Source organism: Macrobrachium rosenbergii, chromosome 3 (genome assembly GCF_040412425.1).
Source record: "Macrobrachium rosenbergii isolate ZJJX-2024 chromosome 3, ASM4041242v1, whole genome shotgun sequence".
Classification (NCBI taxonomy): Eukaryota; Metazoa; Arthropoda; class Malacostraca; order Decapoda; family Palaemonidae; genus Macrobrachium; species Macrobrachium rosenbergii.
In genome coordinates, this window is record NC_089743.1 from 23,772,587 (window position 1) to 23,789,732 (window position 17,146).

The 17,146-nt window shown below is 39.9% G+C and overlaps 1 protein-coding gene across 1 annotated transcript; it reads left to right on the forward strand.

Moving 5' to 3' along the window:
• The first annotated feature begins 1,226 nt into the window (after positions 1-1,226).
• LOC136850707 (uncharacterized) lies at positions 1,227-1,619 on the forward strand. Its single transcript, XM_067124547.1, has one exon. It carries the CDS (start codon positions 1,227-1,229, stop codon positions 1,617-1,619), a length of 393 nt encoding a protein of 130 aa, XP_066980648.1.
• The last annotated feature ends 15,527 nt before the right edge of the window (positions 1,620-17,146 follow it).

Here is a 17,146-nt window from a genome sequence, read left to right on the forward strand (position 1 = left end):
ATTAAACAAATGTTAAGAAACAAAATCGATGTAATGTGTATTGATAATTTTTTTTTTTCATTCACGAAGCTAGCGTCATTGCTATTTTAATCAGCTCAGTGGTCTGGTAAAACTAAGGTATACTTAACTATTTTCGTTTTGAGAAAAAAAGTAATATGCATATAAAGAAATATATATTTGTCTTAATTATTCATATTCATCCTCGCACCCGTTAGGCACCTTCTGACGAACGGGCAAGTGTCTGGGAAAACATGGTTACTATATCTGATAGTCAACAAAATGACGTCAGTAGAGAGGAAATAAAAATATCCCTGTCACACAACTTCTGTTGAAATGTTACCAGAATTTTTACGAGTATTTCCTGGCTTCTGGCGTTATTTTGTTCGTCTGAAAAGGTCGCCTAGGAATCGGCCTTACATCCCATAGAGGAGCGAGCACCCTGATTAAGAACACCTGAGATTAATCATACTTTGTTGATAACTATGTCTCGAGTGGTGGCTACTTGGGACGGTTCGGCCATCTGCTATTATGGTTCTGTTCTCCGTTCAGTTTGCAAAGAACGAAGCTACTTTTTGGTTATATTTGATGCAGCATATTTCCTTTCTTTACTCTCAAATTAGGAAACTGATATCCATAATCACCATAACTTTTTCCAATGACGAATTTGGAAAAATACCCTTCCCCCTCGAGGCTCGTTCAACAACTCTTAAACATCAGAATACCAGTTAGTGATATTATCAGTTCAGCCATCAAATCTCATAAAAGTGTTGCATTATCGGGATCGTGGAGTGCTACTGCACCTATACTCAGGGTTTTACACAACACCGGGGCCATACTAGACTTTATCTAATTAGTTCACCCACGTACGGCTCAGGTGTTGTGTAAAACCCTGAGTGATTTCAGATAACTCCACGAGCTCGAGGAAGACTTCGAGGACGACCTTTAGGACGACATCGAGGACGACTTCCAGGATGGGCTTGAGTACGACTTCGAGGTCGTCGGCTTCCAGGTCGAATTCGAGGACGACCTCGAGGTCGACTTCGAGGACGACCTCGAGGTCGACTTCGAGAACGAGCTCGAGGATGACTTCCATTATGAGCTCGAGGACGAGCCCGAGGAAGACTTCGAGGACGACATCAAGGACGACCTCGAGGTTGACTTCGAGGACGAGCTCAAGGACGACTTCGAAGAAGAGCTCGAGGACGACTTCGAGGACGACTTCGAGGATGGGCTTGAGTACGACTTCGAGGTCGTCGACCTCGAACGACTTCGAGGAAGACTTCAAGGATGACCTCGAGGTTGACTTCGAGGACAACATCGAGGTCGATTTCGAGGACGACATCGAGGACGACTTCGATGACGAGCTCGAGGACGACTTCGATTATGAGCTCGAGGAAGACCTCGAGGACGTCTTCGAGGACGACCTCGAGGACGACTTCGAGGACGAGCTCGAGGGCGGCTTCCAGGACGACTTCGAGCACGACCTCGAGGTCGACGTCGAGTACGACTTCGAGGTCGACTTCAAGGACGACCTCGAGGTCGACGTCGAGTACGACTTCGAGGCCGACTTCAAGGACGACCTCGAGGAAACGTCGAGGTCGACGTCGAGGTCGACTTAAACGACTTCGAGGACGACCTCGAGGTCGACTTCCATTAACATTATAAAGTTCAAGGTCGTCTTCGAGGACGACCTCGAGGTCGACTTCGAAGACGACCTCGTGGTCGACTTCGAGGACGACCTCCCACTCCTAGTTCTCTCCTGAATATTTCTAGCATCGTATCTTGTGCCGATGCGTCGCCAGACGTGCATTGCTCTGGACTATCGATGTAAAGTAAGTTTCATCACTGAAGATTACATTTTTCCAGTCATCGATATCGTAAACAACATGTTGCAGAGCAAAGCCCAGACGAGTGTCACGATGCCATTCCTTTAACTCCTCTTTGACCGCCGGAACATGGCACCTGATCCCATGCTTCAGTCGCTGTCTGGTTGTCTTGGAGTGCACGAGAGATGCAATTCTTGCGTGATAGTTACTGAGGTTTTCAGGGGGTCGTCTATGGATGCTGCAATGATTTATTCCTCTTGTTGTTGTTGTTATGCGTAAGGCAAATCTCCTAAGTCTATTTGCCAATGTTCCCTCTTCCCGTCATCTTGACATCCACCTTTGGACTGTGCGAGTTGACACTCCAACGCCCAAATATCTCGTGTTGGAACACCACGCTCCCACAACCAATGATCAAACCTCTTTGAGTTATATGCTCAACAGAGTTGTCTTTGTTTTCCGCCGCCATCCCTACAAAAAAATGCCATATATAAGTATATATTATATAGACTAAAGAAGACAACAATATGGTGGAGATTGCCGTAATATAGATAATCGTGTTTACCAGCTAATAAAGTTACACAGAGGCTGCAAATCCCCAGCCGTCAAAACTACTCAGCTACTGGCTTTAACCATACGCATCGTCCATGGCTGTGTAATAAAAAACCCTCGTCGGAAAACCAGGTCCCCCCATTTCCTCAAAACTATTCAGAACGTAAACGATGATATAAGTAATGCTACAATGATACATATCTATGTCTTCATGGCGAATTGGAATAATTGATATTAACTGTTATCAATAAGGGTATTAATATCGCCACTTCAAATATGTTGATAAGCTGAATCTCGTCAAGCCCTACATTAACATCACCCCATTGCCCATCACCTTTAACCTCCTTATCATAATATCCTCCTACCCCCATCCCCACGTCTATCTGGTGCTTAAAAGAGATAATTAATATCGAAATAAAATACGATTACATTTCTTAAAAGAATAAAATCATGGTCAATTGCCCTCTCTCTCTCTCTCTCTCTCTCTCTGGCTCTTCTCTCAGCTCTCTCTCTCCTTCAAATATATTTCAGTCATTAGTACACTTTTTGTCTGAATTTGGTAATTTCCCCTGAATGAACATTCATACCATCGTAAATGCATTGGTAGTTTTTTCAGCTCTTACTTATTATGAAAGAAGGACATGATCTCTCCCAGAAGATTTTATCCGGGTGACAACGATTTTCTTTGGATGGGTGTCTAGTAAACATCTTAACCACTGTATGCATGTATTTGTTTAAACAAGTTTTGCAATTCTATTATTTCCTATTCTCCCCCTCAAATTGGGAGCACCTCGACGTGGTGAGGGCTCTCGAACCTAGGGATTATTTTTTTTCCCCTTAAGTTTGATCCCAAGTGTCCCACATATATATAATATACGCTATTTTTGGAATAATTTTGTGGATTTTTCCACTTTTTCAAAATTACCAAAATTAATAAATGGGAAAACATATCATGGCATGGAGTGAAGTTGAATCTGAAGCTAAATAGTGGGAACTGTGGTAGAACCATCAACTACCTGATAATGTTCGGACCTGGTTTTTCAGGCGGAACTATTCTGTGGAGCTGGACCACGGATTCCAGGGGCCTGGTTCTAGGAATAGGACTCTCTGGTTTCTGTGCGGTTAGCCCATACTGTGATTAGGATGGGGATGACTGTATTATTACAATAAACTCAGTCCTAGCAAGCTGGTTTTACTTACACTTAGGCAATACTAATCATGATATGCCATCCCCTTTTTGGGGTAGGGTAGGGATGCGGATATTTGGGAGTAGGTTCCCCACTTGTGCCATTAGTGGAAGATTCAACTTCATAACAAGCCAATGATATCTTTTCAAGATTTATTAATTTTTTTTATATATATATATTCTTTTATGCAAAGTAGTCTTGAAAGATTTAGTACCCTGGACCCCATGATGGTAAAATTCTGGCACAGTCGATGACTAATGGAACGTCACTCCCGAATCTCCTTAACATAAATATAAATGCTACAAAGGAACATCCTGTTCCAAGTAAAATATCAATCACTAAAGACTCAGAGAGTCTAGAAAGTCAAAAAAAACAAAAAAACAAATTGGTAAACTCCAGTATTGTAACACTGGAACCATACATAATGGACAATAACTCTAAAATAGAAACAAGTAATCCCCTAAAACCCCATCAACACAAGACAACTCATCACGATGAATGTGAAAAAATTAAAAAGAAATAACTATCGACTAAATCCAACTAGTTCATTTTGAACATATTTTGGACCAGACAATTGGTCCAGATTTTTAATATTAAAAGCAGAAAAACAGATCTCACCAGCCATTTTAGAGAACAAATTATTAAATATACACCCCACACAAGATATGGAATGTAAACATATCAAAAACAATGAATGGCTAATACAAACAACAACCAAAGAGCAATCAACAACCTTTCTAAAAATAACCGACACAAATGAAATAAAGGTAACAGTAACCAGCCATGACACACTAAACTATACACAAGGAACAGTGATGCTCCCAGACAATGATGAAAAAGAGCTACCATCAAAACAAATCTTAACTGACTCCCTTAAATTAAGATACAACAACATACATGACTTGGAATTATATACTGTCTCAAGTAGAAAGGATACAAATAAACATATTAAAATAGTCAAAATAAATTTACAAACCGGGAACTACCATGAAAAATAAAAATTCTATGACTAAATAGAGAAGTTCGCCCCTTTGTCCCTAAACCTCTTCAATGTTCTAACTGTCTAAAATATGGCCATTCAACAAAAAGATGTAGAAATAACGCTATATGTGCTGTATGTTCTGAAGACCAAACAACAAATTGGAAATGCAAAACCTTTAAATGTGTCAATTGCAAATTAAATCATCATGCAAAATCTAAAGACTGTATATTTTATCAATATTATATAGAATTACAAATGTTAATGGACAGAACTGGTATGCCCGTTAACGAAGCCAAACTCGAACTGAGGGTGAGAGGAATCAATGATCCAGTAAAACGCTGTAACAACTCATAATAAACATAAAGAATCTCAACACACAATAGCTGAGACACACCTCTCCCCTCCTCTACTATTCATAAAAGCCCAAGAGTACATTTGTTGCATCACAGACTTCCCCAATAATAAGCCCAGTTAATCATTCAGAAACGAATTCCAATGATATGGAAAAATCAACAGAGGTTAATAATACAGATCTGGATACTCATAATGCACTAACATCATCCACAGAAAGCTTAAGTGACAAAAATAACCATAACAAAAAAAAAAAGGAAAGTAACAGACAGAACTCCCCCTAAGGGTAAAAAACCTAGCATTCCGTTTACAGGTCGATCTAACAAAACACCAGTCTCGCCCACCATTAATCTGAAACATTACATTAACTGGATCGCAAGTGGAAATCCATAGTGTTCCACAATCCAAGACAAATATAAATAACGATTCCCAAATATGGATAAATCAACTAACTCTTCTGCACTCTCATCACCAAAATCAATGAAAAAACTTTCAATTAAACATCCCACTGAAAAACCAAAACCCCCAAAATTAATCAAATTACAACCACATCAAATCAACCCTCAACAAGACCAAAGAATTATATTAACAATAAGCCTAAAAATTCAAATCAAAATTTTATACCAGCACATCGGAGATCCAATATACCTATACCAGAAATTCCTAACAAAAAATAATTGGAACCCAGAGATCAGAACCATTCCTTCAACACTCGGAACATGATTTATCTTGCGGATGTCAAGAGTGTTTCATCATAACGTACAATCGTTTACCTAACAAAAATGAAAATGTAACCCGAAATTTCATAAATAACTTTACTAGGTTCCGAAAATGCCCTTTAACATTCCATCAAGATGGCGAACTATGCTCGGAATCCTTAAAACTTAAAAGAAACATGATCAAAACTCAAATAGATTTGCTAATAAGGAAATATGAAGAAGAACCAATCAATGCATCAAATATTCAGCAATCAAACCTAGCTACAAAGAAACCACAAAGTAACACAAACTCCCTTAAAATGTTACGGGATATAGCTAAATCAGCAATCAACTTACAAAATTTAACTCCAATCCCACCAAACAATGACCAGTAAAATAATTCAATGGAACATGAATGGATTTTCTACTCGGCTTCGACTAGGTGAAATCCAGAGAATACTAAAGGAACATAAACCTATTTGCATATGTCTGCAGCATATTGGCACAACTCCAAAGAACTACAGAAAATATAAATTAGCTTGCCACTCACCAATAGTGGATCTAGGAACAGCTATATATGTTCATAACGATTCAACTTATGAACCCCTAAATATTACATCATTGTCATATCGAATAACTGCAATCAAATTGCATATGCCAGACAATCAAATTATCTCTATTCTAAATCTATATAATCAGCCAAATTTTAACTCAAACTTTATTGATTTACCACAAATACTACTGTAAATAATGTAAATGGCCCCCTACTGATAGTAGGCGACTTTAATGCCCATAATCCATTATGGGACAGCGCATGCTAGTAACTTGGCAGGCACAAACACTGAGAATTGCATAAATGTTCAGAATTTACATTGCCTGAATGAAAGTGATTCACCAACGTACTTCTCAAAAACTCATTTAACCTTCTCTTCAATAGATATTTCATTATGCTCACTGGAATTAATCGAAAAATTGGAATGGAATGTCTTAGATGATTCACACACAAGTGATCACTTTCCAATTGTTTTGGATTATTTGAACAACAAAAAACAATAATTTCCCATAAAATATAACTTAATGAAAGCTGATTGGGATAAATATAATTTACAAACTAGAAATATCCCTCCATTTCCACTAAATCAAAATAATGATGTCACAAATGATTTCTTTTCCAGTTTTGTAATCAGTGCTGCAGATAAATGTAACCCCTAATATATCCCCCGTTCCATGGTGGTCTAACAATTTATCTCTCTTAAATCAAACCAAACACACTCTGGCACGTAATTTGAATAGACTAAAGTCTAGATTAAACACTCTTAATAAAGGCCCTTGTAATATAAACAAACTAAACAAGATAAAGTTATAAATATAACTATTGATCACATTAAACCACTTTACAATAAATATAATGCAAAATTTCGAAATACAATAATATTCGAAAAGGCTCAATCGTGGAAAAATTATATTTCGGAGTTGTCACCAAATACTTCAATTAAGGAAATATGGCACAAAATTCGTAAAATCAAGACCACCTAGAAGCCCAATACAATATAATGGCAAACTAAATCATAACCTACAAGATATTTCAAATATATTAGCCAAACATATAGAAGATATTAGTCTTATTCTAATTTAGATGAACACTTCAAAAGAATTAGAACACAAAAAATAAATCATACACTTAATTTTGAAACTGATGAGGACCTTGATTATAATCAAGAATTCAATATGAACGAACTTAATTTTGCCCTAAAATCATGTCGATCATCAGCTCCGGGTCATGATGATGATTTCTTTTGAAATGATTCAAAATTTAGAATTCTTATTAAAATTATATAATAACATATGGCTAATGCATGTCTTTCTAACTAAGTGGAGACATGCAATAATCTACCCATCAGTAAACCAGGAAAAGACCCTAGGAACCCCACTAATTATAGGCCAATATCTCTAACAAATTGCTTGTGCAAACTGTTGGAGAAAACGGTTAGTTTAAGATTAACAAGTGTTCTATCAAAAAACTCAATTTTATCACCTACCCAATCGGGATCAATAGCTGGTAGATCTACACTAGACCCATTAACTCAATTAGAAAATCATATTAAAAAAGGACTGGAAAAGAAAAAGCTGACAGTGGCTATTTTCTTTGATATAGAAAAAGCATATGATACCACATGGAGATACAATATTATGCACAAACTCCATAAATCTGATATTCGAGGTCACATTCCAATATTTATCAACAATTTTTTAACAAATCGCACATTTCAAATACGCATAGAAAATACATATTCAAATTGCTACGTACAAGAGGAGGGTATCCCTCGGCAGTGTTTTGAACTGCATCTTATTTGCCCTGGCAATACAGTAGATGATATTACTGTGAACCTGCCTGAGTTTGTATGTGGATGATTTTGTAATATATTATTCAAGATATTCTCTGAGACATGCTCAAAGAATACCTAATATAGCAACAAATAATATAACCACTTGGACTAACTCCGTAGGTTTCAAGTTGTCGGTAAATAAAACAAATGGCATTGTCTTCTACAAAGACAAAAGATGGTTGAAACAACAAACCATTAAGTTATATATCTTTATATTGAAGAGATAAACATGTGCAATAGTGTTAAATATTTGGGTATAATTTTTGATCAACATTTAAATTGGAAAGATCATGTCAAATATATCAAAGCCAAAGGATCTAAAGCCCCTACATTATTAAAGAAACTCTCTCACACCAAATGGGGTGTAGGACAAGATACAAATGTTGTACAATGCAACAGTACTATCAATCATAAATTATAGCTGCGCAATACTCAAATGCCTCAGAAGCAACTCTAAAATCACTACATGCTTTACATCACGAGGGAGTGCGTATATGTACAGGAGCCTTCCGCTCATCTCCAACTGACTCTATCCTAGCGGAAGCAGGCCAGCTGCCTCTAAAATATTACAGAGATCTAATTACTTTAAGAAGTGGCTTATCCCTTCAAGCAGGCACATCTCCTGTATCAAATAAATTTCTCAATAATCAGGATGCAAATAATAAACCAAACCAAAACTCATTAACTAAAAAACTAATCATCTGTTGAATTTACATAACATGATACCCAAATTTACCCAAGAAATAAAACGGATCACACCATGGACACTAAAAAGGGCAAAAATATGCACATATCTATCATATCTTTCAAAAAAATGTATGTTCAACACAGAAATGTACCATCAACATGTCACGGAACACATACGGCGGAAGGGTAATCCCTTCATAATCTATACAGATGGATCCAAAAATGAAACTGGAGTGGGCTCATCAGCCTATTCAAGTGATGAAACTATCCAAATGGGCCTACCCCTAATATCATCAGTGTTTACAGCTGAATTGACAGCCATACAATTGACTCTCCACATTATATCAAAAGAAGGAATTCCTTCAGCACTCATACTGAGCGACTCAAGAAGTGCAATTGAAGCAATAGGATCATTTAAATCAAATAATCACCTTGTCCAAAATATCCAACGGGAAATTCATCAACTAATTACAAACGGCCTTCAAGTTCATATTTGTTGGGTCCCAGCCCATGTAGGCATTGAGGGTAATGAGAAAGCAGATAAAGCTGCTAAATTGGCTTGTACAATCCCCCCCAACTACTACGAATGCTCTCATATCAGACTGGCTAGCATTTTAAGAGGTGCAAAAGAAATGAGCAGGAGAAAGTTACTGCTACTTTATTGGAGACGCAGGCCGTTTATATAGTGGCGGAGTGACGTCACACAAAGGAATACAATGAACCTCGGTGACCCGAGGTCAATTACACTTGACAATACTTACAATGCATAAATACAATTCTTGTGCAAAGAAAAATGGACAATGCCCGACATGACAACATTCTGATATATGTACAAAAGAGACAGGTACAAAATAAATTAGTAACGGGTATAAATTTACATAGAAAGGCATGGCTGGTTCGATAAAAATGGTTCCAATGGCACTCATTTCTAAAATAAATGCTGGGGTTACTATTGCTAAATATACCAGAAAAAAGGTCTCCATATGCTGGGTGTGCCGTACTAGGACTTTAACACCGCCGCCACGTGGGGAGGCAATCGGATCGCTCACCATAATGGTGTCGGTACCGTTATGGTGATCGATCCGGGGTAGTAACCCCGGCATTATGGATAGCTTTTTTCTCTGGTATATTTAGCAATAGTTATACCTAGAAATGAGTGCTATTGGAACCATTTCACTGGGTGACACAGGTCTTCCCCCAGAAATAGATTTTTCCTTTGTCAAAATCCCTTTTTGCGTGACTCGCTCCTATAGGAGCGGAATCGAAAGAAAACGGGTCGCTCATCACAGATCACAGAAGACTCACTCACCGGAGACCTTACAGCATCAGTTAAACCTTAATTTATAGGGACTGGCAAAATGATTGGTCAAATATATTCCCTCAAAACAAGATTAAGAACGAAGTTAAAAAGTGGCATTCTTCAACCCAAAAACAAAGAATTAATGAAGTAATTTTAACAAGACTCAGAACAGGACATTCCAGACTCACACATGGTCATCTGATGTCAACTCCGCACACAAATCCATTAACTTGTGAAAGATGCAACATCCCAATAACAATCAAACATATCTTGATCGACTGTCCCAGATGGGAGCATGAAAGAAATACTTATTTACAAAATAAATCAATAAAAGATATTCTAGCTGAAGGTAATAACTTTTCAATTAATAATATAATTCTCTTCTTAAACAAAATTAAATTAATAAATAAAATATAATTCGCCCCCTTTTTTCTCTCGATTTTTTATTTTATTTACAATTTGTTTTCTTTCTTTTTTCATTATTTATTTATTTAATTTTTTTATGTATTCTTCCCCCCCACCTTTTTTTTCCCAGCCCGAGAAGAACCCTAAAAGGGTTCAGAGGTCTGGTCAAACAATTGTAAGGACGGGATTGAGTGACCTATTGGCTGGGTGTTGACTGGTTTATTGGTAGTTCCTTACTGAGTGAATGTACATTTTTTTTTTTTATTAAGCTGGCCTTATGCCAGCACGGGCTCTTGCTCATAGAGCAGCCCGTAATGAATGTACAGAATCTTCGAAGATGTTATTGGCGTGTGCGAGTGGCAAAGTAGCATCTACACACAGACGGGGAAAACAGAGGTAATGATTCGGGCATCTGTGTTTGTCGGCAGACAAGCAGATGGCGATATTGAGAGACATAATAAACGTACAGTGATGAAACATTCATCTACGGAAAGGCCAGGAAATTCTACATATGGCCAATTGCATGAGATTCAAGACAGATTAATGAATACAATGCAGTAGCCTAATATATGTGGAATGGCGAGACGTTTGGCGTCTTCACAAACAGAAACATACATACAGTTTGATACAGAAGATTCGGTGGAACATTATGAGTACATGATTAGAATGCTTGCATGGCAATGTAAGTAGTGGTGATTGTACATATATCAAGACACAATGGTTAGGGAGAAACAGACGGAAATATTGTATGGTAGAAGTTTCATTGCTTCAGAGAAAGAAAATGAGATGCTCTTGTTTTGTCTTGTCTGGAAGAGATGGTGTTGGGGCAACGGGCTCTTACAAAATCATTTATAACTAATTTCCTATTCTGTGTTGTAAAAATACTATAATGTCTACACAAAATAACAAATTCAAAATAAATTTGTAATTTTCCTAACATATGAACCTACGCCTTCATATGTAGGAGATTCCCAGTGCCCTTCGCATGCCTCGGCTGAATGTTGACTTGTTCTACTGAAATCACTAGCTTCCTGTTTGCCCTAGCCTGTCCTGGTCTGAGCCTACCATGCGTGGTCAACTGCTGAACCACCCAAGTGTACTCTGCAACCCCTTCGCAGGAGTAGTGAGAGATCGGGCTAAGAGGGGAGGAACGAGGAGAGTAACTTTAACTACTGGCAGTCCCCAGGTTATGGCGGGGGTTCTGTTCCAGCAGCCTGCCATGAGTCGGAAATTGTCGTAACCTGGAACATTGTAAGAAAAATTGATAAAAATGAGAGAGAGAGAGAGAGAGAGAGAGAGAGAGAGAGAGAGAGAGAGAGAGAGAGAGAGAGATTTATGTAACCCTGGGGAAAGAAACAGGTTTGTAAGCTTTACACTGGTAATAAAGCTGTTTTCCCCCCTCCTTACAGTGAACCTTCCCATATGAGGGACATTCTTATAGTAAACCCTCCCAGTGGCTACAGCTTCCTCAACCAGTTTTCTCACCTCGTTACAGCACCGGCGCCTGATTTTTTGTTGAATATATTTCAAAAAGGGCGATGAGTTGAGACAGCCGTAACCCAGGGACTGCCTGTATATGAAGGTAGAGGTTCACATGTTAGGAAAAATACAAAATTATTTCTAATTTGTTCCAATATGAATACTCCCTACACCTTCATATATAGGAGACACCTCTAGGTGGGAGGTCCATCTCTCATAAAAAATGTAACGTGGTATGAGCCATTATAAACTAAACCTGTAAAACAACATTCTGTGAAATGAACTCACTCTAGATTTCCCAGATTTCCACGGAGCAATTCGTTAGTGATGGAGCTATGGTTCCCGCTCTAAGTCTTGTGATGGAGCTGTGGAGTAGCTCTATGCCTTAAACCACCTGTTGTGCTGCCACAACTGGACCCAAAATGAATGTGTCTAAAGATTTATGGGCTAAGTCCTTGAGGTAGAAAGAGGTAAAGGTCATTTGTCTCTTCCAAATGCAAGCACACAGGATTTTTCCAACTACATAACTCTTCTTGAAGGCTATAGAAGGACCTATGCTTCTAATGTCGTGTGCCTTGACTCTGGTTGGGACAGGACTTGCACTAGCTGCTGAGCTGTAAGCTTTTCTTATCACCTCTCTCAACCAGAAGGAGACTACTGTATGTTCTTTGATATCTCCTTCTTTGTTTGGCCTGTATTAATGAACAACCTACTGGTCTGTGGGAGGCTGTCCATTTCAGGTAGGCTTTCACATCTCTGACTGGACAAAGTAGCATTTCCTCTTGATCTTTCCCCCACTAAGTCCTTAGGAGAGGGAATGGAAAAACCAACGAACCTTGGGTCGTGTGGAGGGGTTCTGTGTCTTTGCTACGAACTCCAGGAGGAATGTAAACTCTAATTCTGTCCAACTATGGGTACGAGTCACCTCATATGAAAGGCCGAGTATTTCTCCTACCCTCTTCGCTGATGCCAATGCCAAGAGGAACACCCTTTTTACAGTCCAGTCTTGGTCCAAAGCAGTCCTGATTGGTTCATAAGGAGACTTTGTCAGTGAAGCTAGCACCTTGGTGATACTCTACTCAGGCAGTTTTAAAACTCAGGGTGAACAACTTCATTTTCAAAATGTTTCACCAAATCTGATAATTCCCACGACACTGACAAGTCTATGCCCCTTGCTTTAAACACCTTAGAGAGGGAGGCCCTGTAGCCTTTAATTTCTGAGACAGAGAGGTTCTTTTATGCTGCAGAAAAAGGAAGAAATCCACTACATCCTTCACAGCTGTTTTGAGGGGATGTACACTCCTCTCACTGCACCAATCCAGGAAGACCTTCCACTTCCCTTGATACAAGTTAAGGGAAGACTGTCTAACAGAGCTGGCAACGACTGTTGCAACTTTTCTTGAAAGGTCTTTCTAAGCAGTTGCTGGATAGGATCCATCCATGAAGTTGGAGGGCAGCTGCTGCTCAATGTACTCGACTGCTGTGCTTCTGTCTCAACAGATTTGGGGTTAGAGGCAGATATCTTGGAATGTCTACTAGTAGGTGAAGAAGGTCTGTGTACCACTCTGTTTGTGGCCACTGTGGAGCTACCAATGTCATCCTCAGACCCTGGGAGATGAACAACCTGTTGAATACCTTCCGGATCTAGCTGAATGTGGGAAACATGTATACATCCATGTTGTCCCACTGATGTTGGAATTCGTCTTACAGGATGGCTCTTTTGTTGGGGACTGGAGAGCAGTACACGGGCAGTTTGTGATTTTTCGATGCTGCAGACAGATCCAATGTGGGACCCTCCCACAACCTGAAGAGTCTGTCTGCCACTGCTTGTCCAATGACTATTCTGTCCCTACTATCTGGTCTGGCCTGCTTAGGGTGTCCACTGCAATGTTGACTTGTTGGGGCTGATCAGAATTCCCAAGGTCTTGCACAAATTTAACATCAAGTCCCTGTGCCTCTGGGCTTGTTTTGCTGTCCGTGCTCGAATGAGCTAATCATCCAACTATCTTCGTAGACTAATTCCTCTCCTGTGGGCCCATTCTGAAACTAGCTGAAAGACTCTGGTAAATACTTGGGGAGCTGTCGCTAGGCAGAAGCAGAGAGCTCTGAAGTGATAAGTGCCTTCCCAGAGACAAACCGTAGGAATTTCCTGGAGGAAGGATGTATTGGGATGTGGAGACATGTGTCTTGCAGATTTAAGACCATGAAGTCTCCTTCCCTGATCACTGCCAGGATAGATTAGGCTGCCTCCATCTTGAACGGAGTTAGGCACAGGTAGCTGTTCAAGGTCAATGCTTTCTCTACCAGGAAGAGATGGTTGTAAAAATCTGATATCTTATCCTTCACTATATCTACAGCCCCCTTGTCTAGCATGTCCCGAACTTCTTGTTGAAGGGCTTTCTGCTTGGCGGAGTCTCTTCTGTAGGAGGGGAACTCAAGTTGAATGGATGTTAAGAGTAATTTCTGCTCAAAGGAGAGGATGTAACTTTTCCAGTGTTTGGACAGCCCATTCCTCTGCTCCAGCCTTCTGCCATTCTAGCCACTTGTTCCCCAGACAGCCCCCGCAACCCTGGCCTGATGTGGATGGGGGATTCTTTCCGTCTCACCTACTGCCTCCTCTCTTCCCCACTCTTGTTACGTCTGCCTGTATGGAAAGGAAATGTGGAACGGTGAGGCTGTCTTCCCTCTTCTCGTGTCCTTCCTCTGAAAGATTGAGAGCCCTGTTGATGAAACTTCTGTTGAAATGGCTGTCTTGTGGACCTCACCTGTCTATCCTGACTGTCGGAACTGTAGGACTGTCTCCTTAGAGCTGACTTAAAAGAGGTCAATGGGACAATGTCTTTTGCATCCGCTCTTCTGTCTGCAACTGCTGGATTCAGGGGCTCCGGAAGGAAGTATCCGGACACATCTGACAATGGACTGTTTCTAAGGTTTAGCCAACTATCTGTAGAGATTTGTCTTTGGGCTAAAGAGAGGAGGGATTCTCTTCTTTTCAGAGAATATTAGCTCACATATTGGCTATATGTTTAGTTACATTTTTTCAAGGCTTTGGCAATTGTCTAACCAAGAGACAGCTCTCAATGTCCTTCCCAAGGCTACTTTAAAATTCACCATTTCTCCGCTGGTGAATTTAGAGCCTATCTGTTATAAGGTTTCCAAGGAAGAGTTTCCAGACAAGCGGGAAAGTGCTGCATTCACAGTCCTGGGAAGAGAGATCAAATTCTCAGAAATATCTGAGACCTGGAGGAGGCCAGGGAACCTTCCTCCCCCACTTTGAGGTTAGTCAACTCCTTCAATGCAGACTTCACCATCGGAGACAAAGGAAAATGGGTGGAATGCTTGGTCTCTGGTAAGGTCTCCACCATCTGTTCCATGGAAGAGGAATCATAATATCTTTAGGAATTTCTCTCTCAGGTTCTGGAAGTCATAATTTTCTTCTTATCTTTAGGATGAAGCCTAAAAAACTGACTTCCTCCTCCAGTAGATCTTGAAGAGCCAGGTCCAGTTCCTCTTCCAAGTCCGACAGACTCATCTGGCTTGATGGTCCCAAACTGTTCTGTTCTTCATTCCGTTCCGGTGACCAAGTGTCCCATCTCCCAAGTCTGGCTCTCTCATCTGAGAGTGACATACTCTCAACACTCCGTTGGAGTCCAAACTTGGTGAGCAGTGGAGGAACCGTTGTCTGGAATGTTGACGAGAGGGATGGCTCTTCTCTCTGTGCTGCTCATGCTTCAAGGAAGCACCGTGCCACATCATGCTTCTGGAACTTGAGGGGGGGGCGGGGTTGTGACCAGATAGGTATGGCAACTGAGGACGGGGAGTGACAGACCGGTGCTTAAGCCGTTGCCGAGAGAGATGGCTCTTCTCTTCGTGTTGCTCATACCTCGAGGAAGCACCATGCTGTGTTGCACTTCTAGAATGTGTGCGGGAGATGTCCCCAGACGGGTATGGAGACCAATGACTCTTCGACTGCTTCTTTCATCTCTGATCCAGTTCGTTAATGGAACAGTGATCATCTCTCTGCATGGTCTTCGTCCCGGGGGTATCTATTCGACAAAGCTTCTTCCGTTCTGAAGCCGGTTGCTGCTGGAATCTATTTACTGACAGCTCAAAATCCAGTGCTCGCGTTGGAATTGGAGTATATATTAATGATTTTTATTGTAGACGTACTCTACCTCTCATGACGTCTAGTTTTAGTGCAGAAACGTACAGAATTTTACCTGCTATTGAGAGGATAGCCACTATTGATAAAGGACTTCACTATTTTGAGTTACTCAGAAAGTGCTGTCAATTCTACTAATCCATTTGTTTTAAAAATTCAAGAGTGGCTTTATTTAATGAATTACATGGGAATCCAAGTAAAATTTTGTTGGGTCTAAGCACATGTAGGAGTGTCAGGTAACGAAAAGGCTGACAAACTAGCAAAAGAAGCTGTAGCTTATATGCTTCCAAGGAAATACAGACTCCCATGTGGTGACTCCTTACCAGATATCAGATCACTTGTTAGGAATATATGGCAGGAATGCTGGGATACAGTTGGGAAAACAAAATTAAAGAAATTACAAGTGGCATATTCCCTTGGAAGTATAGAAAAATGCCCAGAAAATGGGAAACCTCACTGTCGTCTGAGGATAGGGCATATCCGCCTCACACACAAGTTTTTAGTAGTAAATAGAAATCAACCATACTGTGATGACTGCCTGGTTCTTTTGACTGTCAAACATTTACTAACTGAGGTCTTAGGGACCTCAAGAGAAGCCTTCTCTCCGCGGCCCGAGACACGAATGGCCGGTACATTCTAGCTAAAGTCTTTGAGGAAGAAGTTTACGATACCAGTGGCATCTTTAGATTTGCATCAGAAGCAAGTCTTCTGCAAAAGCTATAGATTTAATTTTTTATTCATATAATCTAGTTATCATGTTCATACGTTTTGTACAAATTTCGTCATTCTCAACAATGATATCGGTACCAATGACCTTAGTTGTGGCAGAGAACATTTGAGCAATCACTCAATTAATATATATATATATATATATATATATATATATATATATATATATATATATATATATATATATATATATATATATATGATTAATATTTATCAGTTTGAGGTACAATTCATGTCATGAACACCAACAGGCAGGAACTACCCTGTCCGGGACTAGTACAAGAATATAAGCAACAGTCGTGAAAACTGTGCTGAAAGCCAGAGGTACTACCAGGAAAAAAAAAAGCCCACCTCTGGAATCCGGCAGGCAGTCTCGCCCTCATATTAATACCTCAGGTCTAAAC

What these genes read in the sequence shown, in the direction of transcription:
- LOC136850707 (XM_067124547.1), top strand. Translation starts at nt 1,227, where the DNA reads ATGGGCTTGAGTACGACTTCGAGGTCGTCGACCTCGAACGACTTCGAG.